This window comes from Grampus griseus (genome assembly GCF_964374135.1).
Source record: "Grampus griseus genome assembly, chromosome: 17".
NCBI classification, from domain to species: Eukaryota; Metazoa; Chordata; class Mammalia; order Artiodactyla; family Delphinidae; genus Grampus; species Grampus griseus.
This window is the reverse complement of record NC_139011.1, coordinates 1,720,361-1,748,125: the sequence shown is the minus strand read 5'-3', so window position 1 is coordinate 1,748,125 and position 27,765 is coordinate 1,720,361. Positions and strand designations below refer to the sequence as shown.

The 27,765-nt window shown below is 56.5% G+C and overlaps 1 protein-coding gene across 1 annotated transcript in view; it reads right to left on the bottom strand.

Annotated features, from left to right (window-relative positions):
* Nucleotides 1-27,765, bottom strand: part of TSNARE1 (t-SNARE domain containing 1) — a gene marked incomplete at its 3' end in the record, with an annotated part of 79,827 nt that overhangs the window by 12,420 nt on the left and 39,642 nt on the right. The window contains exons 5-10 of the mRNA XM_082675309.1: nt 26,245-26,322; nt 25,448-25,517; nt 20,440-20,530; nt 17,594-17,686; nt 17,101-17,160; nt 7,001-7,159 (exon numbers count right to left, since the gene is read on the bottom strand). Coding sequence (XP_082531435.1) covers nt 7,001-7,159; nt 17,101-17,160; nt 17,594-17,686; nt 20,440-20,530; nt 25,448-25,517; nt 26,245-26,322 — 551 coding nt within the window. The remainder of the gene's footprint in view (nt 1-7,000; nt 7,160-17,100; nt 17,161-17,593; nt 17,687-20,439; nt 20,531-25,447; nt 25,518-26,244; nt 26,323-27,765) is intronic.

Genomic DNA, 27,765 nt, shown 5'->3' with positions numbered 1-27,765 from the left:
AGAACTCATTAAAAGCTCTCACGGAATCTTCTCTCTTTTTACTGGCGCTGAGGAATAACAACCTTGCATAGGACATAATAAAACCTCGTGTGTGTGTGTGTGTGTGTGTGTGTGTGTGTGTGTGTGTGTGTGTGTGTGTGTGTGTGTGTGTGTGTGTGTGTGTGTCCTCCACCTTTAAGAGCAAAAGGAAAGAAAATGCCGCTGCACTTTTCTCTATCACGCAATCTCTTCTCGTAATTAGGATCTTGGCAACCATCCACCTACAGAGACGCGGTCCCAGTTCACGGAATAGCCAAACTTTATTTATTGATTTATTCCCATGTTTATAGCTAGATATTGGCCAGATCAACAACCCCCCACCCTCTGGCCACACAATGCCAGCTACGGGCAGGGTGGCTGAGGCCCCACACGCTCTGCTCAGCCTGGAGGCCCTTCCTGGCCCCTCTCTACCCCAGCCTGCTCCCTCCTCGGCCTGCCAGGTAGCCATGGCAACAGAGCAGCTGGTGAGCACAGAGCTCTGCACCTGGGTCAGGTGACACGGCAGCTCAGGAGGGGAACAGGTAGCGCCAGGCCTCACAGGTGAGATCAGGTGAGCTGGGCTTGGCACAAGGAGCCGGTGAAGACATGGCAGCACAGGCCGCGGGCAGAGCTGGCTGGGAGGCAACAGGTGAGTCGGCCAGACCCATGCCTGGCAAGCCCGTTCCATGCTGGCAGTGGCTGGGGGCACGTGCCCGTCTCATTCGAACTCCTCCCGACCCCCTGGGGAGACCAGGCACCGCCCTGCCCTCCAGACAGGAGGAGGCCACCTCAACCAGAGTTCAGAGACCGGCCATGGGCAGGCGGAGCTGGGCCTCGTGGGCTGGCTCCTGGGCTCCGCCAACCCCTCGTGGGGCGATCTCAGTGCCCTGCTGCAACCTCCTCATCTGGGGAAGGTGTCAGAGCATCACGGTCGGGATAGCCCCGCTCTCGAGTCAGGCGGCTGGGCTCCAGTCCCGGCTCTGCCACACGCAAGCCGTGCGGCCTGTGGCCCGGCCAGGTGACGACTCCGCCAAGGCTCCACCTCATCCCTGGTCAAGCTGGAGCGCCGCGCTGCTCACGTTCACAGGGCTTTTGTGTGGGCTGACGAGAAGCTGCGTGTAAATAAAGGCAGCAGAGCCCTTTTATTAAAACACAAATCTTCTGCAGAGTCCCAACACGTACAACTTTTCACCCATTCACCTGCCATCCACTCAACCCTGTCCATCTACCCACCCATCCCCCACCCATGCCCCTACCATCCATCTATCTACCCACCCCTCCATCCCCCATCCCCCTGATTGTTCCACAGAGAGTCACTGAGTGCCCAGACAGTGTCGTGCACCCTCTGGGGCGCCAGGACTAAAACAGACGAAAATCCCTGCCTCCATGGGGCTTACGTTCTCCTGGAAGAAGAGAAATAATAACGAGGTAAGTAATTAAGTGCTTTGTTAGACAATGCAGAGGACAACTGAAATTTTAGACAGGCAACATCTAAGTCAAAACCTGAAAATAAAAGGAAACAAGTTGCTGGAGTGTCTGGAGGAACAAGGGTCCAGGCTCGGGACGGGGGTGGGGCTGGAGGGACGCACTGGCCCGGTCCTGGCACTGCGACCTCGGCCGCACTCAGGGAGGAGGGACAGGGCAGCCCACTTCGGGGGCAACGAGGAGCCCAGGTCTGGGAGGTGGGACCAAACTGCCCCCAGGCTGGAGAGGGCCGCCCCACCGAGAACCTGGGAGGACGTGGGCCCAGAGCTGGCCAGGGGGCAGCAGGAGCACGGGGGTGTGGAGGCACCCCTGGCAGAGGCGAGGGGCAGCCGTGCAGGGACAAAGCAGGGGTCACCCGTTAGCACTTGGGCAGCAGGGAGGGCCCTGAGGGTCCATGAGGACCACCGGCCGCAGCTATAGGGACAGCAGGCAAGCCACTGGCCAGAGGGAGACTGGGGCTCTGAGGGCGGCCTTGTCTCCAGAAGAGGAAGCTCTGGAGGCCTTGCCTCCGCCCTCTGGGAGGATGGGCTCCCGGGAAAGGGGCCCCGGCGGAGGGCTGGGCACTTGAGGGAGTGTGGTGGGGACCTGCAGGCACCCCTCCTGCCCCTCGGGAGAGGCCTCGCCCTGTCTCCCAGCCCCCAGCTCAGCCTGCAGCCCCAGGGGTCACCACAGTGGCACCCAGGGATGCCCCACATTCCAGTCCGCCAAGCACCCCACAGCCCATTATCTGAGAGTCCCCCATTTCTGATCACCCCACAGGACTAAGAAACAGGCTCAGAGAGGGGACCTGAGGCTGGAAGGGATGCGAGGCGGGGCCCGCTGGGAGAGCCGGCTCTCCCCAGGCTGGCCACAGCCTTGCTGTGTGTCTGAAGGGACCCCAGCCCTTCTTTCGGGACCCCACATGCTCAGTTACAGAAGGCACAGGGTGGAGGGTTCACGGCCACTGAGAATGGGCAGTGGGCACCCAGCCCTGCAGGCCAGACTCCAGAGGAGGGAGGGCCGAGGCCCTGGAGGACGCAGGGCTCTGGCACAACTGCAGGTGGAGATACAGGCCGTCGAGGGGCAGAGGACAGGCCTGGGGACAGAGCTGCCGCTGGCCGACAGTGGGGAGGGGCAGCAGCTCCTGGACACTACTTCACCGGGAGCCCAGACACCTCCTGACGCCCACCGATCCCGCCGCTGCCTGCCCACTCCCAGCCTCACGCCGCTGCCTGAACCCACGTACAGCTCACACTCCATAACGAGATGGACGTTCCCTCTCCTCTCTGCTCCAAACAGGGCCACTGGCCAGGAGGCTGCGAGCCGCCACCTCTGCCCCAGCAGCACCCCTCCCCGACCCTCGGGGTCCTGGGAGGTTTGGGGCCCCTGAGGCCTGACCCACCTGGAACCAGTGTCAGGGAGGTGCCCTCAGCTGGGAAGCCAGAGACCAGCCGCCTCCAAAGCAGGGCGGGGGGAAGGAGCCCGAGAGGGGAGCCAAGGGCTGGCAGGGGGTGCATGGTGCCGCAGGTGCCCTCTCGTCGGAGGGACCCGCCCCGCAGACCAGGCTCCTGTATGCTCGGAGCTCCCCTCGGCCTGGCACGGCCCTCCTGATGCGCCCCACCTGGGTGCGGCCAGGGCTCAGACCACCTGGGTCCCAGCCGTGTGGCGTGCCTGTGGGGAAGCGGGTACCGACATCCTGGCTCCACGGGATCACGTGCCAGGGACACGCGTGCCCTGGGCTGGCGCGGCTCCCCTTCGTGATGAGCCACTCTGCCCTCTGGAGCCACGAGGTGCCCCCCTATCCAGAGGGGTCTCCTGAACTCTGGGAGCCCGCAGGCCAAGCACAGCCGTCCTTCGGGCAGGGAGCCAGCTACTGGAACACCAGGCACGCAGCTCTCCATCGCCAGGGCCGCCTCTAGAGCTCCAGGCAGAGGGCAGAGCGGGGGGGGGCGGCAGCCAGCAATACCCGGATCTGGGAAGGGGCTTCCGGGCGGCAGGAGCCACAGGAGCAGCAGGTGAGGAGCATTCTGGGCATCACAGGAGCCCAGGGGTGGGGAGGGGGGTGTCTGCGGGGTAACAGGGAAGAGAGCAGTGGGGGCCATCTCATCGTGCCCACAAATGGGGAGCCCCCAAAGGGTCTTAAAGGACATTCTGTGCTGCCAGAGGACGGGCTGCCCGAGGAGGTTGGGTGGAGGTCTTTACGGCGCCCCCAGGGCAGGATGCCCTCACTCAATACCTAACTGAGCAGGTCCAGGGGCCACTGAGCCAGGGAAGGGCCCAGAACCACTGCGGGAGGCCCTGGCAGCCCTCAGTCTCCTGCCCACTCACCACCTGATCCCTGGCCAGCAAGCCAAGGTGCCGGTCGCCCCTGACAGCCCTCCATGGGCCATCTGAAATGGCAGGGCCCCGAGAAGGAGGCTCCTCCCTGACCCACCCATTTCACAGATGAAATGACCGAGGCGAGAGGCAGGCCCAAGGTCACCCAGCCAGTTAGTGGAGACTTGGGTCTAAAGCCAGGAAAAGGCACCCCAGGCTGGCATTTTATTTTGTCCCATAAGGTGACTCGGGGAGGGGGAGGAGAGCAGGGACAGAGACACTGAGTGGACCCATCAGCTCCACACCCTCCGCGCCAGGCTGCTCGGCGCCCAGCAGCCACCCCGGAAATGCCCATCATGGACCAGAAAGCAGAAAGAGAAGATTATGAAGGAATCGGATGTGATTAACCTGTTGTCGTGACTTTAATTCCACCTTCTGGGCCTCCGTTTCCCCATCCGTCCACACCCCCTACCCCCCACCTAACAGGTAAGTCCTTCAAGGCAGAACAGGGCCTCAAAGGGGCTCCCTGGGACCACAAGTCTCACTCCAGTAACACTGTGAACGCATAAACCCATGCAAGTCCAAAAGCCCCCCTGGAATGTGGGGGGCAGTAGGGGGGGTACGGTAAGGAGTTTCCACACGGAACCAGTCTGCAGCCTGCCAAGGTGAGAAATGCCACGTGTGTCTTCCTGAGGCTGTTCCCACAGTCCCCTTCCCAGAGCACCGGCCCACTCACCACAGCCCAGCCCCCGACAGGCCATGCAGATCTGGACAAACAAGCCCCAAGAAACCTAAGCAGCGGGGTTCTGCCGTCTCTGCTGCCGAGACTGATCGGCACCTTCCCAACAAGTCCTGTTAGAGATGTGCTGTCACCAGGACAGATGCAAACCTGGGGGAGGGCTTTTTAAACGCTAATGACAATTTCCCTTTGTCTTTCCCACCTCCAAAGACCCTGAAGTGGGGGAGGGAGGGTTGCAGGGAGGGAGGAAGGGATGCAGGGAGGTGTGGTGCCCAAGACCAGTGATGCTGACTCCCCGTCCCACGCCATCACCCTCTGGCCAGCACCTGCTTCGTACCCACACTACCCACACTGCAGATGAGGAAACAAGCTAGTCAGTGAGGCTGGCCTCAGGCCCCGCCCACGGCCCCCCAGGAAGCTCCAGCCTGGCTCTGAGGGCCACAGACAAGACATTGAATTCAGGCTGGCCCTGCATCAACCGAGGTCCTGGTCGGCCCAGAGCCTCACTCCTCTCCCACCAGCCCGTGCCCCTCCATCTTGGCTAAATGACAGCAGTGGCCTCCACATGGGGCCCCCTCACCCCCGGTAAAGCCCACCCCCTGCCTGTACTCACCACTCGCACGAGGAGGGGCTGGCGGTACCTGGGCCCTCTGCTCCCCCGAACCCCGGCTGGGGGCCTCTGCGTGAGCACAGAGCTGTGCATCTGGCCCCTACCTCAACCTGGCGGCCACGAGAGGCTGCCCAAAGCACTGGCTGACCCCCTGAGCGAACCCCACGACCTCCTGGGGCTTTGCCCTCAGAGCGGAGGGCCCACCTGCTCAGGAGCTCCCAGCATTTCCTGGGGGGCAGCCCTCACCCCACTCACATCCTCAGGCCCTGGGCCCTGCTGGGGAGCCTGCACCTCTGCTCCCTATGTGCCGGACCAAGGCCAAGTCCGTCCGTCCTAAGCAGCCGCTTCATTCCACCTCACACAGGCAGTGCAGACCCCCGGGTGTGCCCGAGGGGCTGTCGGGGGCTCCCCCTAAGAGGGCTTCAGCTCTCGAGCTGCAGGAAGAAGCGGGTCCCTCTCTGCTCAGGCCTGCCGGCACCTGGAGCTGTCAGGGCGATGGCTCCTAATTTGTTCTCAGCTTCTCTGGGAAAGCAGGTCTCACTGTGCCAACGGCAGGATAAAAACATCTCTGTGTGTCTGGTCCTTTCTGGACCATCTCGGCAAGAGGAAGAGGGCTGCCTTCCGAGACACGGCCCCCGTGTGGCCGCCTTCCTCTCTGGGCAGCGAGGTCTGGTGGGGGGAGGCGGTCCACTGAGGCAGGTCCTCTGTCGGGTGCTGAAGAAACAAGCATTCCTCCACCAGGCCAAAGTGTGGGGGTGGGCAGAAGGAGGGGGGTCGAACCCCGCCTCTCAGGGGGGCGTCCACCTCCTTCAAGAGTGTAGGACCTGCTCATTGCAGACACGGTAACAGGGCCTGGGCCAGTGACTCAGTTTACCAACTTGCCCAAGTCTCTGTTTTTCTAAAAGAATCTGCTTTTAGGGAAATTTTGTTCCAGAAACCCAGCTCCTGAGAGCTTCGGGGCAGGCAGGCCCCCCAACTCCTCTGCCGGCAGGCAAAACCAAGGCCCAGAGGGAGGAGGGGACACACACTCAGAGGCTCAGGGCCCACCACCAAGAGAACCAGGCGGCCCAACGGCCACATTCTACATGCACTTCCCACATCAGGAGGCCCCCTCGCACACTCACTGGCACACCTGCCCCTGCACCTGCACATCCACCCACATACTGGCACACCCACTCAGGCACCTGCTCCCACAGGTCCATCTCAGGGAACTGCACACCTCTGGCAGTTGTCACAGGTCATCCATGGCCAGCAAAACACCTGGCAGCACGTATTACACACATGCAAACTTGAGAAGAACAAAGAACTAGCAGCCCCCCACACCCCATGGTCGGACACTGACAACACCACCGCCACCTGCTGGCAGCCACCCCAAATTACAGGTTCAGTTCTCTCGGCAGTTCACTCAACCACTCAAAAACTATCCACTGGAACTAACTGGGCGCTGAATGGCCTCATCAGAGCGAAATGGCTTCCTGGAAACCTAAGCGTGCAGTGAAGGAAGCAGCCACGGAGACTGGCACGTGCCACCACGTGGCCAGAGGGCTGAGTCCACTAGGAAAACACGGGGGGCAGGGCGATGAGACACAGGGTGAGACGCTGTTGGGTTCCCTGGACTCCCTCTCTCCACCGGGCGGCCCAGGTGGCCAAGCTCAGGCAATGCCCTGGGAGCCCAGGTCCAGCCCCTCTGGGCTCGGGCAGGGGGCAGGCCTCAGTCTGCTGGTCACAGAGCAGTGGCACCACCAAAGGGCCGGCCCAGTCTCCACTGCTGGAGCGCCGAGAGCCGCCACGGCAGCCGGGGACACCCATGGGCACACACACATGCACGCACACGTGCGCACGCCAGCCCGCACCTCGATCTGCAGGATGGCCTCCTCACGCAGCCGGATGGCCTCCAGGTCCTCCTCGGTGATCTCTGGAAGCAGCGCCTGCCCCTGGGCCTGCCACACGCTGTCACTCCCGTTAAAGACCTTCTCGTCCTCGGACAGCTCAGCAAATGGGGCCTGGGGACTCTGCCGAGACACAGACCAAGGTTACCCGCACGCACAGCCCGCTGCCACCAGGCCGAGCTCTCGGCAGGCACCCAGGAGCCCCCAGCCTGCAGCCCTGAAGGGGCGGGGGGGCGGGCTCCACCCTGTCACTCGAGGGACGTCCCCACAGGGTCCCGGGTGCTGGGGCTGCCGTAGATGGTGGGCAGACACTGGGCCCTGTGGCCGTCCCAGGCCTGGCTGCGGGGAGCACTCGGCAGGACCCCACAGCCCCCCAGAGCCAGGGCCACACAGAAGACCCTGCAGAGCACAGCCGCCACGTTCCCAGCTCTCGAGGGGTCACAAGCCTCTTCATGAGCCCCCAGGAAATGTCCCTACAAGCACACAAACCCCAGCTATTCGTCGGGGGGCTGTGGCCCCCCTGGGAAGCCCATCCCAGAGCTGGTTACAGACCAAGTGCAGCTGCCGGGCAGGGGCTGTGGAAACCGAAGCATGGACGTCACCCAGTAGGGCACAGACCCGCCCCAGCTGGGACCAGATCACGGGGAAGGAAAGCCTGAGGGGGGTTTTCAAGTTGTCTTATCCTTTACTGATTCCTTTAATTCACCAAATTTTCGAATGCAATAAACTAGCAGCTTCTCCCTTTAATGAATTCTATCTGTCCCCTGAGGGAACAACCTGGGTACAAGTGAGCTGACATCCACCCCTGAGGTGCCAGTCCCGACTGGGGAGTGGGGTGCCAGTGGGGGGCCGCGCCTACCCAATCCCCACAGAGATGAGACAGCAGGAGCCAGGGATACCCCTCCTCCCAGAGCCATGGCTTCACACGAACAATGCTTCCAATTTACCTGCAAATTTTCAGCAGCAAAGCCTACTGACCTGCACCCCACGGCACCCCCCCAGGAAGACAGATAACGGCACACGCACTCCCCCCAGCCCCGCTCCCCCAGGCCTGTCGTGATGACCAGAGCAAGAGGAGAAGGCACAGAGGACGGGCAGAGCCCCGGGAGGGCAGCCTGCCCACCAGTGCCCCTCACCTCCCACGTGTGTCGAAGCTCCTTGGAGCCGCTGTCTCTGACGCTCCCAACATCCTTGCAGGGAGCAGCCAGGAGCCCACTTTACAGATGAGGCCGCAGAGGCCGAGAGGCCAAGGAACCCAGAAGAGCCGGGAAGTGGAGCAGGGCTCTGGGCTCCCACCTGGCACAGGGAGCTCCAGGGCGAGAACCACAGACCAGGAGAGAGGACGGTGCCGGCACAATGCTGACCACACACCCTCCCCCCGGCCCGGGGACACACTGCTCTGGAGGCAGAGGTCAGTGCTGGGCGCACAGACAGACGGGGGGGACGGCTGCCGCTCTTCTTGAGCCCCTCCTACAGGTGTCTGGGCAGCGGGGACGGGGCTGAAACACAGGACTGCCGTCGCCCACGGAACGGCCCTCTGTCACATCCCCAGGACACTTGGCGTCGGTCACCTTGGAAGGAGGCTGCAGACGCTGCCACTTGCCTATTTTCTGTTTCCCCTTTGTTACAGGCCCCTGATGTCTGCCTGCAATGAAGACCACCTTCCCATGCCCTGTGCAGCTCAGGGTCACATGGCAGTCCTGGCCACACTGACGCCAGAGAAGTGACTCTGGGTGTGTGAAGGGGGGGCGGGCGGGTAGTCCAGGGGTCCACTCGGCTCCACAGGACGGTCTCTGTGCCTGTCCTCCCAGCAGACCCTGCTCCCTGCGGGCCCTGCCACACCGTCTACAGGAGGCCCCGCGGGTCAGCAGGAAGAGAACACAGTCTAGTGTCCACATTCTTTCCTGCACTTTGGGGCCCACGATGGCCACCGCAGGCCTGGCCTGCGGCGCAGTGGAGCGGATGAACACTGCCCACACATATTCATCTGGGCACCAAAAGCAGCAAATGGCACAAAAAAGAACCTTGGGGCACTTGGACAAACGCCAGTACAGGCGGGCGCAAGGCACTGGAAAGTCACGTGTGACTGCGCCTAGGAAAGGGGACACACCGGATGCCACCCTTTCCATTGCTCGAGCCCCCACAGGGTGGGCACGCTCCCCTCGGTCACAGGGGGACGCGTCTGCACACACCCCGTCCTCCTCCCAAAGCTGGCACTCTCCCTACAGACCACATCGATACACGCAGCACCTCGTCCCCACCGTCAGCAGAGGCCTTTGAATAAATAAATACGTGGATACGTGAACACAGAATAAAAGATCCACAAATTCTGCTGACGGGCGCTCCTCGTCCAAGGCGGCAGTCACCACCTCCCTTCCCGGTGTGGGCGGGAGGAAGTGAGCAGTGCCAGGCGGGCAGCAGCGGGGTGCGGGCTGGCCCCGCGCCAGGCCGCGCGCCTCCACCGCCCCCCTTCTGCGCTTCCCAGGCCCCGCCTCGGCTGCAAAGCCCAGTCAGGTTCCGGCCCAGCACTGGCACCGTCGGGCCAGCGGCACACTCTCAGGGCCTCAGCGTTCTCCTCCACAGAACGGGAAGAGTGACCCGCGCCCAAGGCCTGTGGCCTGTGTTCACCACACAGCAGCTGTGCTGTCTGCACCCCCTGTCCCGTCCCTTCCCCGTGCTGCCCAGCACACCCCTCACTCCCAGCAGGAGCCGCGGCATCTGGTCCCCCTCGCTGATCCCATGCCCTCAGTCCAAGGCGGGGAGGGACCGAGAAAGCTCAGCTCTGCCGCTTACTAGCTGTGTGATACTGCCGAGGTCCTTACCTTCTCCAACCTCAGCCTTCGCTTCCCTAAGACGGGGCCGATACCGCCTACGTCCCAGAGTCACATAAAGAAGTGACTGGGATGCAGGAGAGGCACTGACCAGCGAGCACACGTGAAAACGAGATGCCAATGGAAAGCCCAGGTCAGGTGCCACGCAGGGCCGGCCGTCCCCGGGCAAGTGAGTTACAGGGCACAGGACACGCGTGCCTGCGGGGGACCCCAACAGTGCACCCCTCCCAGCAGCAGCTGCTCCAGAACAGGACACCCAGCCCTGAGCTGCACTGACGCCGGCCCCCCACCCACCTGACTCCATTGGCCTGGGGCACCGCCTGGACAGGGGCTTCTAAAGGCCTCCCTGGCAAACCTAACAGCCCCCGTGGGAAGAGCCCTGGCCCGCGAACCCAGGGGCACGCCCACTGCAGCTCTGCTGTAAAGCACAACGTGACCAGCAGGGGGTGGGCAGGAGCACGGGGGCGCAGCCTGCAGTGAGCACCACGGACCAGCTGAAAGTGAGTCAGACACTATGGTGCAGAAGTGACACGACGGGTGTCGCGTGAAGCCTCCTGGAGTCTGGGTTTCCGTGGAAGCTCCAGAAAGCCGAAGCAAAGGGTGCCGGCCTCCCTGCAGGCGTGGGTACGGCGCCTGGCCTCCACAGGTATCGGCCGCCTTCCCCAAGCGGCTCAGGACAAGGGAGCAGGGAGGGAGAGAGGGCTGATCCCGCCGCGGCCCCCCTCCTGTAAGGATCAGAAAGCACCCTTTATTCTCCTCACAAAGCCTCAATGTGGGTCTTGAGCTCTGAAGCCAGGATTAGGATGTGCTGGCAGGGTGGGCGCTGGGGCCGCAGCGCAAGGGATAGCCGTGTGATGGCTTTCCAGCTTGCGGGGCAGCCAACAAAGGCGGCTTTCTCTTTGCTCCAAGGCCCAGGGCTTGGGTTCCGTTCCGACACGTCCATTAGAAGCCCACAGTCCAACGAGACTGCTGGGGGGCGGGCCCAGCGGTTTCCCGTGAGAAGAGATGGAGCCCGATGGGGGTTCAGGGAGGCCAGGAGGGCGCGTGGCGGGGGCTCAGCGTGGCCCCCCACCCAGGGCCAGTGAGCAGCGACCCAGGGCTCTCAGGGGCTCTGGGAAACGGGCCACTGTCTCGCCAATTCCGGCCCAGGGCTCTGCATGGGAAGCCCGTGACCTCGGCGGGAGGGCAAGCGTCAGAACGACAGAACGAGAGCTGGTCGCACACTTGGGAAACACAGCTTCTGCGTAGTGGCCCGAGGCTGGCCATCCACTTCTCCAAACAGCGAAAGGCTGTGTGTGTGAGCTGACGGAAGGCTGGAGGCTCAGTAAAGCCCAGGACACACAACAGGCGTGACTGTCGCCATCCTCCCCTGGCCCCATATTAAATAAAGGCGCTGGGGCCCAGGGGCAGGGCCAGCCCGCCCTGCGCCTGGCGGGGACCGCAACTAGGGTACTTCCCAGCAGACGTGCAGGTGAGGTGGTCTTTATTGCTGCTGCTGGGAGCACGGGGCTCTGGCGAGCCCACGCCGAGCTGGCGACGGCAATGCAGACTCCAGGGTGTTCCCAGCGCTGGACAGGCGCAGCCCTGCCTTGGGACAGAGGCCAGCCCAGAAGCACCTGGCGGCTGCCCACTGCCTAGGCCTGGGTAGGACACTGACCCAGGACCCAGCTGAGGCTGCGGCCGACAACAGCCAAGAAGGCTGACTCCAGAGAAGCCAACCTGCCCCTGCTCACAGCCACACCCAGCACTCAGCTCAGAGGAGAGCCAGCAGGCAGCGGCCACCCCTGCTCCTGCCGGGACCAGGACCACCGGTCCGCAGATGACAGCCCGGAAGTCCGGATCATCAATGCGGCCACACCCCCGGGCTGAATCCTGCAGTGTATCATCTCATCAACTACAGCTTCCAAAATTCCTGGAAATAATCTAATCTTTCATAACTTCTCAGAAGCACTGTTGACCACTGTCTTCCTCTTTAAGAAAAACTCTACTGAAATAGGACATCAGTAGTTGAATGCACAAATCACAAGTGTATATCGGTCTGTGAACTGTAACAAAAGGAAGACTTCCGGGTCAAGATACGGACATTCCAGCCTCCTCCTCATCATGCTGTCCCCTACCAAGGGTAGGGGCTTCTAACTCTGCCCGTTGGTTTGGTCCGGTTTTGACCTCTATCCTCTTTGGGCTCAGCGTGTGTCCGAGGTGTCACCGGGGCCTTGCTGGCCACAGCACAACCCTTCTGCTGCCACAGTCTCCCATTTACGGACTCAGCACAAATGCTGTCCATCCCACCGCAGGCTGGCTCTCTCCCAGGTGTCTGCTGCTGTATGTCACGTGTGCTCAGCGTTCTTCTATGTGACTTTTCACTGGGTATACATTTAAGGTGGAGCTGCAAGGCCACAGACAGGACGTTTCACTCCCCAGGTGTGTTCAGCTACCAGAGCGGGGGCACCACTCACACTCCCGCCTACTGCACAAGGTCTCCGGCTGCCCCACAGCCCTGCCGGCACTCGGCGCGCTCCTGCATTTTCATTAGTTCTTTTTAGTCGTGTTGGTGGGGGTGAGGTGTGCAGAGATGCAGCATCGTGGGTTAACTCTGCCTGCTTCTAATGACACGTGCTGAGCACACACCCATGTGCTTCCCAGCCATGCTGACGTCCCTTTTGAACGTGCATGCCCCAGGGTGTTTGCCCTTTTATGTTTCTGAATTGAGTTGTTTGTCTTTTTCCTACTGATTTGTAAGAGATCTTTACACATTATGAAGTCCTTTCAGATTCGTGATGTGCAAATGCCTTCTCTCACTCTGTGGGTCACCTCTTCGCTCTCTGAGGGTTGTACAGACTGTAACGAAGTCAAGCTTATCACTTTTTCTCTAGAGTAAGTACACTTTCATCTGTGCGGGAGGAAGACAGCCTCTATGGTAGCCTCTAGAAGCTTCACTGCCTTACCACTCACATTCAGATGTGTGATCCAGGGAAGCGTTCTGAGCCCGGGTGAACCGGGGTGAAGGATCTGTTGTGCCAGCAGTGCTCCAGCCCCCTCCCAGCCACAGAGCGATGGCCCTGGGCCCGCAGCACTTCCTGGCTGAGAGGGTACTCACAGCCTGAGCTGGCTTGTCGCCTCGTGTGGACATCCTGCCCTTCGCTCCTCAGTCACTCTGACACCAAGATGCAGTGGGCGGGGTGTTCGGACCTGCACTTGCCGTGTGCTCAACAGGACCTTTCCCAGCTCAACCATCAGCCAATCAGCATCAAGTCCTGTGCAAATCCTGTGCCTCCCACTGCGTGGCAGTGCACCTCCCACAAACCAGGTAATCACGTATGTGTGAGTCTGCATCTATATGCGACTCTGATCCCACTGGTCTGTTTGCTTAGCCTTCAACAAATACCACACTGTTCCAATTTCTATTGCTTTATATTGTGTTCTGATACCTGGGAATGTAAACCCTCAGTTCTGTTCTTCAAAACTGTCTTCATTATTCGGGGGTCTTTATATTTCCATATAGATTTTATGATCAGTTTGACAATTTACACACGCGTCATATACAAACACATATTCAAAACCTGCTAGGATTTTTCTTTGGATTGTATTGAACCTACAGAACCACTTGGTGAGAACTGACATCTTTATACATCAAAGTTTCCAATCTACAAATATGGTGTACCCCTCCATTATTTAATCTTGTGTAATTTCTCTCAGTAATGTTTTATAGTTTTCTATATAGAAGCTTCAACAACTGGTCATGGATGTCTTCCTGGTTTTGATGCTATTATAAATGCTGCCACTCTTTAAGTATCATTTCCAAATTGTCTTTTGCCGGCACACAGTTCTCTTGCACACTGACATGATAGCAGAAATCCTGTTACACTCACTCACGAACTCTCAAGTTTCATCAGATTCATTCACATTTTCTAGTTACACAATCATGTTGTCTGTGAAGGGGTTTTAAACCTTCCCAATTTTAAACTTTTCTTTCTTTTTCATCTCTTATTGCACTGGATATGCCCTCAGTGCAATGGAGAATAGAAGCAGTAATACTGGACACCATGTCTCCTCCTCACTCTCAGGAGAAAAGATTTTAATATCTCACCAGTGAGTGTGCTGCTGTTAGACTTTTGCAGGTACCCTTTATCAGATTAAAGGCATTCCTATCTACTCCTAGTTTGCGGAAAGTTTTGAGTCCCCCTAAGTGGGTGCTGAATTTTACCAAATGCTCTTCCGTGTCTATTGAGATGATCAAATAGATTTTCTTTCTTACTGAATTAACATGGTAAATTACTCTGATTATTTCTGAATGTAAACCAACCTTGCATCCCTAGAATAAATCCTACTTTATAATGATGTATTACCTTTATATCTATTGCTAGACTTAGCTTATTAACATTTTGGTTAGGATTTTTGCTTCTATGCTCGTGAGACAGCACGTTATTTTCCATTTACTAGCCTCATAAAGCAAGGTGGGACGTATACCCTCTTTTTATATTCTATATAAGAGTTTGTGTAAACTGGTATTATTTATTCCTCAAATATTTGGGAGAATTCATCAGTAAAGCCATCTAGTCTGAAGTTTTATTGCTAGGATGCTTGTTAATTATGGATTTCATTTCTTTAATAAATACTGGACTTTCCAGATTTTTTACACATCCTGGGAGGTCACATTTTTCTTTAAAAACTTGTACTTCATGTAAGTTGTCAAATTTATGGGTATGAAGTTGCTAACAGTATCTTATTACTTTTTTTTTTAGTTTTTAGAAGCTATAATGATATAGCCATTTTCATTACTGATGCTAGTAATTTGTATTTCCTCTCTGTATCTTGATTAACCTTGTAGGATTTAACAATTTTATTAATCATTCTAAAGAACCAATCTTTGGCTTTGTTGAATTTGTCTATCGTACATCTATTTTATTTTTCACTGGTTTCTGCTTTTTCCTATATATTTTCTTTGGATTTAATTTTTTGTTGTTTTTCTAGCCATTTGAGATTGAGAATTAGATCACTAACTTTCACACGTGCTTCTTTTCTAATATATGTGTTTAAAGTTATAAACTTCCCTCTAAGCACTGCTTTAGTTGCAACCCATAAGCTTTAATTTCTTGCATTTTCATTTTTGTTCAGTTCAAGATTATTTCTAATTTCTACTAGGGTTTCTTCTTTGATCCATGGGTTATTTCAAATTATATTATTTAAATTCTCAACCCCTGGTGTTGAGAATTTTGTTACCAGATTCTAGTTTAATTGCACTCTGGTTAGAGAACATATTCAGTATTATGTCAGTCATTTAGAATCTGCTGAGACTTGCTTTACCATCCAGCATATGCATTATGTGTATATTCTCTTAGTGTCATAAATATCAATTAGGTCAGTGTATTAATCAGTGGTGTTGCTTGAATATTTTATATCCTTCCTGAATTTTTTCCATTCATTTTATTAGTCATTTACAGTGGTGTGTCATAATTTCCGACTGTGATCGTGGATTTACTAGCTTTCCTTTTACTACTATCAGTTTTGCTTTATATTTCTAGTTTTGAGGGTATATTGTTAGGTACATATAAATTTAAAATTATGTCTTCCATTTGAATTAACTTTTTATCCTTACAAAATATACCTCTGTATGCCCACTAAGAATTCTTCATGTGAAGTCTACTTATTCTGATATTAATATGGCTATACCAGCTTTCTTTAGCTTTTGGTTGCACAGTATATTTTTTTCCACATTTTTACTTTCAACATTTTTCTGGATTTATATTTAAGGTTTGACTCTTCTGAGCACTACACAGCTTTTTTCTTTTAACCAAGTCTGACCATCTGTGCCTTTTAATTGGAAGGGTTAGTCCATTTTAGCTTAGCATAAGTGGTATAAATCAACCATCTTACAATTTATTTCCTATTTTTTCCTGTTTTGTGTTGATTTCTTTTTTTTTTTTTGCTTTTAAATTAAGCATTTGTTTTCTTATTTCATAGGTACCTCTCTATTTATGTTACACTGTCTATTCTTGTATTGTCCTTTTAGTATTACCCACAATGCAATATGCATCCTTGGATTATTACAGCCTACCTTACGTTGGTATTTTTGTCTCTTCTCTGATGACGCAAGGACATTACAGTACCTTAACACCATTTACCTCCTTTATGTCCTCTGTGCTGTTGTTGTGCAAGTATTTTCATTTGCCCCATATCTTAAGCCTCACAAGTCATTATTATTATTACTCAACAGTCAACATGGATTTAGGTGTATCCACATTTTATTGTTTTCAGTGCCCATAATTCCTTCCTCCATTACTATGCTTCCATCTGGGATTATCTTCCTTCTTCTACTTTTAGAGAGTTCTGCTGATGAATTCTCTCAGTTTTTGTTTCTCTAAATATGTTTTCATTTCACCTTTCCTTCTGAAAAATATTTTCACCAGATGTAGAATTCCAGGTTGGCAGTTATTTTCTTTCAACTGTCCTCTGGTTTCCACTGTTTCTTTTAAAACGTCCAGTGTAAGTCTCACTGCTTTTTTAAAAATAATGTGACTTTTTCTTGGGCATCTAAGATTTTTTTTCTGGCTTTAATCTGCTTTTAAGATTTTATTTTTGTCTTTGGTTTTCAAGTTTTTATTACGATGTGACTAAGCGTAGCTTTAAGAAACAGGATAACTTTATCCTATTCATCATAGAGCTTCTTCAATCTGTGGCTTGAAGTAATTGGACAGTTTTGGAAAATTCTCAGCCATTACCTCTTCAAATATTGTTTCTGTCCATTCTCTCTCTCCCCCGTTCATCTAGGACTCCAATTACACCCTTTACTGGATTTTCTATCATTCCTACTCACAGGAGGGTTGGTCTAATACAAGTTGGTCCTGTACAGTAGGTAGAACTGTCAGCAAGCACTTCCCTGTATCAAGCCCATGCCAGAGACCTGAGGGTAAAATGTCAATTTCTTTTTCTATTTTAAGGATATTTAATTCATTATTTTATTTTATTTTATTTATTTTACCTACATTTTTATTGAAGTCTAGTTGATTTACAATATTGTGTTAACTTCTGCTGTACAGCAAAGTGATTCAGTTATACATGTATACATTATTTTTTATATTCTTTTCCATTACGGTTTATCATACGATACTGACTACAGTTCTCTGTGCCATACAGTAGGACCTTGGTCCTCCCCGCCCTTCCCTGGAGCCCCAGTGGCACCGGATTCTAAGCTGTCCTCTAACACCCCTGGCCAGGTAAATACTCAGCACCCACCTGCTGCTTGCCAACCCTCTGTGCTGTGGGAAGCAGTGCTCTGGACTTTTCTGCAATTCTCTGTTGGATAAAGTACAAGAAAAGGGAGACGGGAAGAACAGAAAAGGTGGGGAAAAGAGAAGAAACAGTCAGATAAACACAAAGCACTGGACGATGACACAGCAAAGCACACCTTCAGCTGCCCCAGGACTCTAACTGGGAGCCTGGCTGGGCTTGGGGGCTGATCGGCTAGATGGCTTCCTCCCACATCCTCGGGCGGGTGTGGAAGGATGGGTGATACCTGTTCTCCCACCTCCCACGGGGCTGTCATGAGGACCCTCTTAGGCAGCGCTCCAGAGGTAAACATCCCTCGCTTGCACGCATGCTGTGGTCCCACCAGCCAGATCCTGGCGATTATCCAACGTCTGCAAGGTGGCCCTTCCTCTGCTTTGGGGGGTGGGACTGTACCAGGCCGACCCAGAGTGGGTGCTCAGGGGACCTGCAGGGGCCTCACCTTTTGCACCACTCCATAGCTCTGGATGGCGTCTGAAAGCTGAGTTTTCAGACGGTCCAGCTGAAGACGCTCCTGCTGCAAAGAGTGGGGGGCGGCTTCAACAGGCTGCCGAGGCCTCATCTTGCCCCCGCGGCCCCTCCATCCCTGGGCACTTCAGTTCACTATGCTCCTGTGCCCCTCCCGTCCCTCCTGGCAGCACCTGCACCACAGCGTCCCCGTCCATCCATCTCCAGCCTCACGGCCGTCACCACCCCCTCTGCCATTAGAACTGGGTTCATCAGCCGGTGCCGTCATCTCCATCACCTCAAACACCAGCAAGGGCTCCACGGGCTCAGCCAGCATCACCGTGAACACCATCTCCACCCAAACCACAGGCATCATCAATACTGACCTCGGGGCCAGCCGCTCTAACGTGATATGCCTGTCCTGTCCCCAAAACAAACTACTCGGGTGAGAGGTGTTACAATCCCCACCTAGCAGCTCAGGAGATCTTGGGCACAAGTTCTAAGTGGCCTGTTCCAGGTCACACAGGCGGTGAGGCTGCATCTCAGCCCCAGCATCAGAACTGCAGCCGGCAAACCATCCAGCCTGCCCCCAGCACCTCAGCCCTCACAAACGGCCTCTGTCCTCCTGCTGGAATGGGACCTCATCTCTCGTTCGTCTCTGCACCCCAGCGTCAAGGATGAAACCCGGCACAGAGCCAGCACTCAAGGCATACTGACAAACGAGGGAATGGGCAAGCAAGCCCTGGACCCTGACACCGCCAGGCCATCAGGAGCCACAGCCCCTCCTCTCTCACCACACAGCACTAGCACCAATGGAGCCACGCCAGTCCCAGGGTCCTTGGACCAGGACGCGGACACAGGCTCCTGGTCCCCTCCTGCCCCCAGCACCTCCTGTCAGCTCCCAGGAGAGCCCTGGACACTCCCCAGACCCTGCGTCTCAAGTCCCAGAACCCAGCCCTCACTGCCACCATGCACCCCATGCAAGCCCATGGGTGAGAAGGAGCCACGGGGCACCAGCAGGCCAGGCGCGTTTCGGGAGACCAGCTCTCCAACACCTGCCCTTCCAGGGCACTTGGCAGTGTCTGGGCCTCACAGCTCTGTGGAGTCTGTTCCAGTGTCCAGGTAAGGCTCTTATAATTGGCACCATATGTATGCCCCAAGACAGACCTAAGGGCCCAAGGGGCTATTTAGTGCTTTTGAGCAAAACATCTCCAGCTCTGCAGCCCACGTGCTCCAGCACCAGCTCCAGGTGACGGGCTCAGCCTTCTTCCCTGCGAGAGCAGTGACCCACGCTGCCCCCCTGGACGAGACGTCCTCCCGCAGGCCCGCACTTGTGTTCTCCCAGCATCTGACAGAGTAGGTGTGCAATAAATGTTTGTTGGTTCTCAGATGGAGGGATGGGTGGGTAGATGGCTGGGTAAGTCAGTGGACAGGCAGGTAAATGGATGGAGGGACAGATGGACAGACGGGGGGCTGGTGGGTGGGTGGATGGAAAGAAGGAAGGATATATTAGGCTAAAAGTGAGCCCTCTGAACTCCCAAGGGGGTCAACTCTGCTTTCCAGCCCTCGTGACATACACAGAGCCGGGGACATGCGTCACAAGGCCACACGTGAACAGGCCCATGAACACCAAGGCCTCAGAACCGCTGCAGACGCTGCCCTGTGCTGCGTGAACCCTGGGCGAAGGCCAGGACCAGGCGCCCGCCTCTGGTCCCGACGACCAGGCTGTGATTGTTATATCGCATGCAGAGCAGTGCCCGTCACTCCCAGCAAAGCTCTGAGTGCTTCCTCCACCTGAGACCTCGGGTGCACCCTGCCCGCGCCATGCAGGGACACCTGACCCCTGATCCTAGGACGTTTTTTTAAGTGTATTTTTTTTTTTTTAATCAAAGTGTAACTCAAGTTTTCGAGCTGGGTCTACTTTATGAGGTAAAAATCCAACTATCTTAAGTGCACAGTTCACCTTAAGTGTAAGCTTCAGTTGTACAACCAGCACCAGCACCTGGTTTTAGAACATTTCCATCACCCCCAAAGCCCTCTGTGTCCTCCTGAGACCAGTCCCCACGTCTGCTTTCTGTCTCCAAAGGGACCTCCGGGCACCTGGGACGAACAGAACACACACGTGCTCCTCTCACCCCGCGGGAGCTCTGTGCTCGCCCAGGCTGAGCAGCATCAGTGGTCCACGCCTGCCCACTGCTGGACGGCGCCCGCGGGGCTCACCACGGGGCCTGAGTCTTCCTCACCAGAGGCAGGGCCTCTCTGCGAGGGGCCACACTTCAGCTTTTAGGATTTGGAGGTGGGTCTCTGCTGTTGTAGCTGCTGGCAGCCCTGGGCCACATGTAAACGAATGGGCAACAAACAAGCTTCACTGAAGAAAACAGGCCCCTGCTCTGTAAGCTGCGAGGGCTTAACAACACTGCATGCTCTGGGCTCCCCCAACCTCTGGGGGAGCAGGTAGGGTGTGGATAACAGACAGCCGGCCAGGGCTGGAGGGCACGTGAGAGGCCAGTGGGGAGGGGCAGCGGGGACGTGGGGGCTGTGAAGGGGCCGTGGTCTGGGATGCAGTGGCCGTGACCACGCTGAGGAGGCCGACGGTGAGTGCAGTGGCAGGAAGGGCACACGTAGAGGTGGCAGGTGGGTGAGGGGCACGTAGAGCAGGGCAAGGGGACAGGGCACTCTTGCCCAGGAGGCCGGGAGCCCACGGCACCTGCACCGCTGCCCGGCCCGCGGCCCAGTGAACAGAGGAACGCGCGACCTCTGCCCCGAGCAGCCGCGTGGCCAGCATCTGTCTCCCCACCTCCGCCCCGGGCCCTGGCCCCCACCGGCCCCCAGCGAACGTACCCGGGAGCAGCCCCGCAGGAGCTCAGCCATCTGCTTCAGGGCACTGGTGCTGGCTGCGATCGCGTGGTTGGTCTGCTGCTGCACCGTGTGCCTGGAGTGGGTGTGGAGGGGAGAGAAGACCAGGGGGCGGGCAGCAGAAAGGGGGGATGACACAGAAGGGCAGCACGGCAGGTGGCGGGCTCGCGGAGGGACGGGAAAGTGCACAGGAAAGGAGGAGTCGTGCAGGGGAAAAAGGGAACAGACGGGAAGGACGTAAAGATAGGCCCAGGGAGGGACGGACACGGGAGGGGGCAGGCGAGGCGGGGGAGGGGGGAAATAACATGACACGGTGAACTCAGGTCAGCGTCACCAGGCCCCTCACCTCCCAGCCCCCATGGACCCCATACCCAAGCCACGGGCTCGGTAGCTGCACCCCCGGGGCCCCAGCCATGAGCCCTCCCTGTGGAAAGGCCACTGTGGGTCAGCACCGGTCGGGGCCCAGGAAGCACGGTGGTCGCACAGGTGGCCCTGGGACCACTGCTGAGGAAAGCCCAGCCCCCCCCCAGGCCTCTGGGGGCCCCGGTGAGACTCCCACCTCCAGACCCAGGAACAGGGGGAGGCCGGGCCCAGGGCCTCTCCCAGCCCCTCACTTTATGATTCTGAGTGTGACCTTGAAGGTGCTGAAAAGACCAGCCCCTCACCGCCTGGGGCTGACCACTGCCCCTGTGGATGGAGTGACACAGGGCAGACCGTGTCCTCAGGCCTCCTGCGGGCTCACAGGCCCAAGTGAGGGAAGGGCCCTGGCCTGGCTGTGGGGCGCAGACGCCAGAGACCCGCCCGACCTTCAAGCTGCAGCGCAGATGCCCCTTTGCCCCCTGTGGGACCCCCACGTGGCAGCAGCGGGCGTGGGCACCAGGCCACCCCGGGCTGAACATGGGAAGCTCCGGACAGGCCACCCACGGAGCCGGGTGCCGTCTGCCGAGGTGGACGCCCCGGGAGGCACGGGCAGGCCCCAGGCCCCGACGCTGGCCCCTGGGTCACACGGAGCTGCGGCATGCGGAAAGGGGGATGGGGGTGGCATAGGAAGGAGACTCTGCACCAGCCTAAGGGGGCGTGGGCCGAGGACGCGGTGCAGGGACCCTTTCCTCCCAGGTCGCCCGGAGGCCACAGGAAACAGCAGGGACACACGCCGTGTTTCCCCTCGGGATTTGGTCACGTGGTCGCTGGCGCCACAGAGCCCTCCCTCCTTGTCACACCTCCCACCCAGATAAGGAAATATTATGAATCCCAAATGCCAATAAATTTGACAGCTAAGATGAAAAAGAAAAATTCCTTGAAAGACAAGAATTATCAAAGCTGACTCAGGAAGAAACAGAAAACCTAAACAGCTCTACACCTACTGAAGGAATTAAATTTGTTCTCGAAAACATTCCTACAGATACAGACGACTTCACCATCAAATATTTAAAGAAGTAATATCAATACTATAGAGTCCTTCAGAAAACAGACAAGAAGGGACACTTACATTTTACGCGGCCAGCATTACCCTGATACCAAAACCTAAACAAAGAATCTAAAAGCAAAGAGCAGCAAAAGTCACATGACAGAGCAGCAAAAATCCTGCACAAAATATGAGAAACTTGAATCCAACCACATACAAAAAGTCTAACATCGTCCAAGGAACGCAAGGTTGGTCTGACATCCAAAATCAATTAATGTAATCCTCATACTAACAGAACAAATTTAAAAGGGAGAAAATCATCTCAATAAACTATGCAGAAAAAGCATCCAACAAAATTCAACAAGAATTCATGACAAAAGCTCTAAGAAAACTAGAAAAGAGAAGGGAAGGTGATCAACTTGATGAAGAGAGACTGTAAAGACAAAGCAGCCTCCTGTCACTGCCAGGACAGGCGGGCGGCTCCCCCTGAACGGGCACTGGCACAGGCGTACACTTCCAGGACTGCCTACCTCCACGTGGAACTTTATAGGTTTATGACATTCTAACTATAAAAGGACACGGTTACAACACTGTAACGGGACGAAAGAGGTAAGCAGCACAGAGATTTAAAACAAAGAAGTGGAAGAGTCTCTGTCACAGACGACAGGTTCATTTATGTAGAAAAATCCTAGGGAATATGGAATCTAACGAGGGCACAGGGCACAGGCGATAAACAGAATCAGCTGTATTTCCATGTAGCGGAACCAAAAATGGGAAATGAAATTTAAGCAACGATACCTCTTACAACAGTATAAAAATATAGGGACTTCCCTGGTGGTGCAGTGGTTAAGAATTCACCTGTCAATGCAGGAGACATGGGTTCGATCCCTGGTCCAGGAAGATCCCACATGCCACAGAGCAACTAAGCCCATTAGCTACAACTACTGAGCCTGTGCTCTGGAGCCCGCGAGACATTAACTACTGAGCCCGCGTGCCACAACTACTGAAGCCTACGCACCTAGAGCCTGGGCTCCACAACAAAAGAAGCCACTGCAGTGAGAAGCCTGCACACCACAATGAAGAGTAGCCCCCGCTCGGGGCAACTAGAGAAAGCCTGCGCGCAGCAACGAAGACCCAACACGGCCAAAAATAAATTAATTAATTAATTAATTTTAAAATATATACATATGAAATCATTACCATAAATTTAACAAAATACATGCAAGACCAGTGCACTAAAACCTACAAGGAACTTCTGGGAAAAAAACACCTGTAAATGAGACGAAAGCCGACCATGTTCATGGCCAGGAAGACTCAGGATCCCTGTGAGGCCAGTTCTCTTTAAACGGGTCTGCAGAGTCACTGTGACCCCATATAAAATTAGAGCAAGCTTCAAACATCAGAAAAGGACAAGCTGACTCTAAAATTTATGTTGAAATACAACCAATCGGAAGTAGCCAAGACAATTTCAGAAAAGATGAGCAGAGCTGGAGGACGTCCAGCAGGGAGGTGCGGCCGCAGGGCAGGCTTCCTGCCCGGGGCTCCTGGAAGGACCGTCCATTCATTCAGCTACTCTTGCCGGGGGGGGCCAGCAGTGCCCTGGGCTGACACCGATGAGCCTCACCTTCACTCCCCGGCCACCTCGGCCAGTCTGGGAGCCGTGCTGGGGGGCGGGACAGAGCCACTCACGGTGGCTCACAGAAATGACAAAGCCCACGCCTGTCTCACGCAAGATGAGAAAAACAGGTTCAACCTTGTGAGGTTCTCGTGAAGCTATATTTATTCAATTTGAAAGATTGTTCTTTCTCCTGAGATCAGGTCCTGCCTACTTCAGGAGTACTGAAATATCTTTATTTTTTAATATGATGGCAATAGGGGATGGTAGCGTACTTTTTTTTTTTTAATGTCCTTACTTGGCAAAATACAAAAGCTGGTGACTGTCAATGTGGAGAAAATATAGACTTGACAACTCCATGCTGTCTCAAGTCATTTAAAAATGCTAACGGCGGGCTTCCCTGGTGGCGCAGTGGTTGAGAGTCCGCCTGCCGATGCAGGGGACGCGGGTTCGTGCCCCGGTCCGGGAAGATCCCACATGCCGTGGAGCGGCTGGGCCCGTGAGCCATGGGCGCTGAGCCTGCGCGTCCAGAGCCTGTGCTCCGCAACGGGAGAGGCCACAGCAGTGAGAGGCCCGTGTACCGCAAAGAAAAAAAGAAAAATGCTAACGGTCCAGGAGGTGCACAAATTCCCCCCACATATGTGGCCATGGAAGGCTCTGGAAGGCCAGGACACACAGGCTAGGGAGCCTGGTCAGCCCCACCTGGAGGAGGGGCAGAGGGCTGGGGTTCCTGAGGGGTGGAGCGGGGCAGGAAGGCACTCAGCGAGCTGTGGACCTGGAAGCTGAGGCTGCAGGGGCGGGTGGGGAGCAGCTGGGGCCCGGGGAAGGGCCCGCTCCCCTCTCCAGACCCACATCGGTGATGGCATCCTCCAGCCCCCAGACCAGGCAGCCCAGGAAACGCGCTCAAGGGTCAGGGCTCTGAGAAGGCCACCTGTCTGACCCTGGGGACCGCACTCCGGGAGCCCAACCCAGAAACAGGCAGCAGCACAGAGACAGACTGCACGTTCCTGATGCTGAAGACGGACCAGCCCGAGAGCGGTCCCGCATCTCAGCTGAACAACCACACAGAGCTGACAGCGCCATCTGTGCCTCTGAAAGGCACATCTTCAGTGTGCGACGGGGGCACGCATAGCCCCAGCCCTAAGTGTGTCCCTAAGGACATCAGTGACTGAAACGCGACTCCACGGAACGCCTGTGGGCCTGAGAAGAGGCTGGCAGGAGGCCACCCGAGTGCCCACGAGCACGCACTGCTTCCACCATCAGGAAACAATACATGCTACTTTCAAAAAGAAACGTAAAGAATAACTTAAAGCAGAATTGCACACAAAATCTGCCGAGGGCCCTCTGTTGCCTTGCTCTGCACCCCGAGACTTGGCAGGGGTGGTCCCAGACTGCTTGGGTGGACGGAGAGAAGGAAGGAGGGGTGGGGGGACGGACGGACGAGTGGGTGGCTGGGTTCTGGCCTGTCCACTGAGAGAGGTGCAGCCTGAGCCACACGTCCAGCCCCTCCCGGGGCCTCAGAGTCTTCCTCCATGAAGGGGAACAGCCTTACCTGCCCCCTTCCTTCCCAGGGTACTTGCGGGATGCAAGGAGCCGAGGGCAGGGCTGAGCCCCGCCAGCAGGAAGCCCCACCTGCTGCCACAAGCTAATTCCAAAGCATCAGGAATCATCAGGGCAGAGAACGCTAAACCCACTGGTGACTGGCCCAGACCTCGGAGGTGCAGCCGGAGCTCTGGTGTGTGGCAGACACGTGAGGGGACAGTCAGTGAAGCAAAAAGTGTGCAAGAGACGCATGTCCCGCCACCTGAGTGCACACCTGTACACAGGTGTGTCTACATGGGTGTCACACATCTGTGTTGGGGGTGGCCCCACGTGAGCCCAGCCAGCTGTCGGGCTGGTGTGTAGATGGGCCGGCATGCGAGTGGGTGCAGGGCACATGCGTGTACACCCACACGCACCACACGCACACTCACAGGCTGTCCCGCAGCTCCTGCGTGCCACTTGGCGTCCCCAGGGACCGGAGGCTCTGCTCCAAGAAGGCCACTGCCGAGAGAAGGGGGCAGGAGTCAGGGGCAGCGGGGCTCCACCACGCAGTCCCCACCCTCCAGGATGCGCCCCCAGCCTGCCTCTGTGCAGGGACGTGGGTGCCGAGACCCCACAGCAGGGCCCCAGGGCAGCCCTCTCCCCAGCTGTCCAGAGACAGAGGCCCTGAGTGGGGCTCAGGGACCCTGGGGAGCTGCCCCAGTGGGCCTCGCCCTGGCTCTGGGGAGGGAGGGGCTTCCCTCCCCCGCTGGTCAGCGCTCTCTGACCTGGGAGAGCTCAGAGTTCAGGGCAAACGCGAGCTCCCACCCACGAGGGTACAGGGAGCCCGGGCCACCCTGTGCCCATGCCCCCGTGTCCTGAGGGAGTGGAGGACAAGCCCTGTCCTCGTGGGCTGTGGCTCTCGCCCTGACCCCTAGCCTCGGTGACCTGTGAGGGGGCGGCCCTGCCAGTCTGAGGGAGGCTCTGACACGCTCCTCCCCAGGGGGCCCATCCAGGTCCCAGGTGTGCGACGGGGGAGGGAGGAACGGGCCCAAGAGGGCACCTGCCGAGGACACAGCCCAGCCTGAGCCCAAAGCACTGGGCTCATGCCTTGCCCCCACCTCGCTGTCCTGCGTCGGCAGGGCCTGGGCCACAGGGCACCCTAGTGCGGGAGGCCACCACCCCGAACCTCCCGCAGTGCACTCCGCGGCCCGGACCAGGGCAGGGTGAGGCCAGGGCACTGACTCACCATTGGAGTTGATTCGGAAGACGCTGGCCGACGTCTCCTGGAACAGTTCCTGGAGGTCACTCAGGTCCATCTCGGTGGCTGTGAGGAGACAGGAGGGGGAGGTCACATCTTCACTGCGCAGCCTGAAGGCGGATCCCTGGGTGGATCCCAGGGCCACCATGCTTGGGCAGAGCCACCCCCTCCCAGCTGTGTCCCCTCGGGGTCCAGCAGAGCCTCAGAGACAGAACAGGAGCCGCAATGCTCAGTGGGGGCCGAAGAGAAGGGCAAAGGGGGCAGCTCCTCGGGCCAAGCCCCCACTGCTGGGCACAGCCCAGGGCAACGGCAGCCTCAGAAACTGCGGAAGTCAGAAAACCCCGCAATGACATCTTTAAGCACTGAAAAGAAAGGAAAAAAAAATCAGTCAACCAGAACTCTGTACCCAGTGGAGGTATATTTCAAAACTAGAGGCAAAATAAAGACTGATTCTCAGACAGAAAAAAGCTGAGAGAAGCTCTTTCAGCCAGAGATGCAGAACAGGAAATGTTGAAAGCAGCTCAGGAGGGCAAAGGACGCTTGGATCGGCCGGAGGAGCTGAAGACCGCAGTGGGCGAGCGTGCGGGCAAGCGAAGACGTCCTGTCTCGCTCTTGACCTAGTTCAGAGTCAGACCATCGGAGCCAAACGAGCACCAACGGCGTTAGACGTGACGTACGTGCGGGGTGCAGGGGCGCAGACGGGAGTCCTGTAAGGAGCTCACACACCAGGAGGAGGCGAGGCTGTTCCTCGAGGGAAGGCCACGGACGCTAAAGACGCTGGTTACACACTCCAAGCAAAGCCACTCAAAACCAGAACACCCCTAAGCCAACAGCGGAGGGAACACAGAGCACTGCACCCCACTCGGTCACTCCAAAGAAAGAAGGCAGAGAGAAGAAGGACGAGGGGTCACAGGGAAACAAAGGAAGCAACTATCGACGTGGCAGATTTACCCCAAACACACACGTTTTGACACGAGAGAGAACCCATCTAAGGCAGGGTCATGCATCACAGCCCACGCATGACCAGTAAAGACCACGCTGGAGTGCGGATTCAGAACATCTCTGTCATCACCGGAAGCTCAGGGTGAACTGCTGCCACCACTCAATCCACAGCAGAGATGTCAGATGGGACAAAAGCAAACTCGACGGCACGCCGAACACGAGAAACCCAGCTCACGTGTAAAATCAGATACAGCTTATAAAGTAAAGGATTGGAAAGTGCATCCATGTAACAGTAATCATGAGACAGCTGGAGGGGCCACGACTGACATCAGACAGAGTAGCACTCAGGACGATGGGTCCAACCAGAGACCAAAAGGACGTGGTTACAATGGTATCGGGGACGAGCGACAAAGACAAATGACCTAAATATGCACCTCGTATCACTGTGTGAAAATACACGAAGTAGAAACTGGCAAAACTGAGACTCGCCGACACCCCACTCTCAGGAGTTCCCAGTACGAGCAGACAGAAGATCCGCTGTCTGTCAGTGCTCTCCAGCAACTTGAC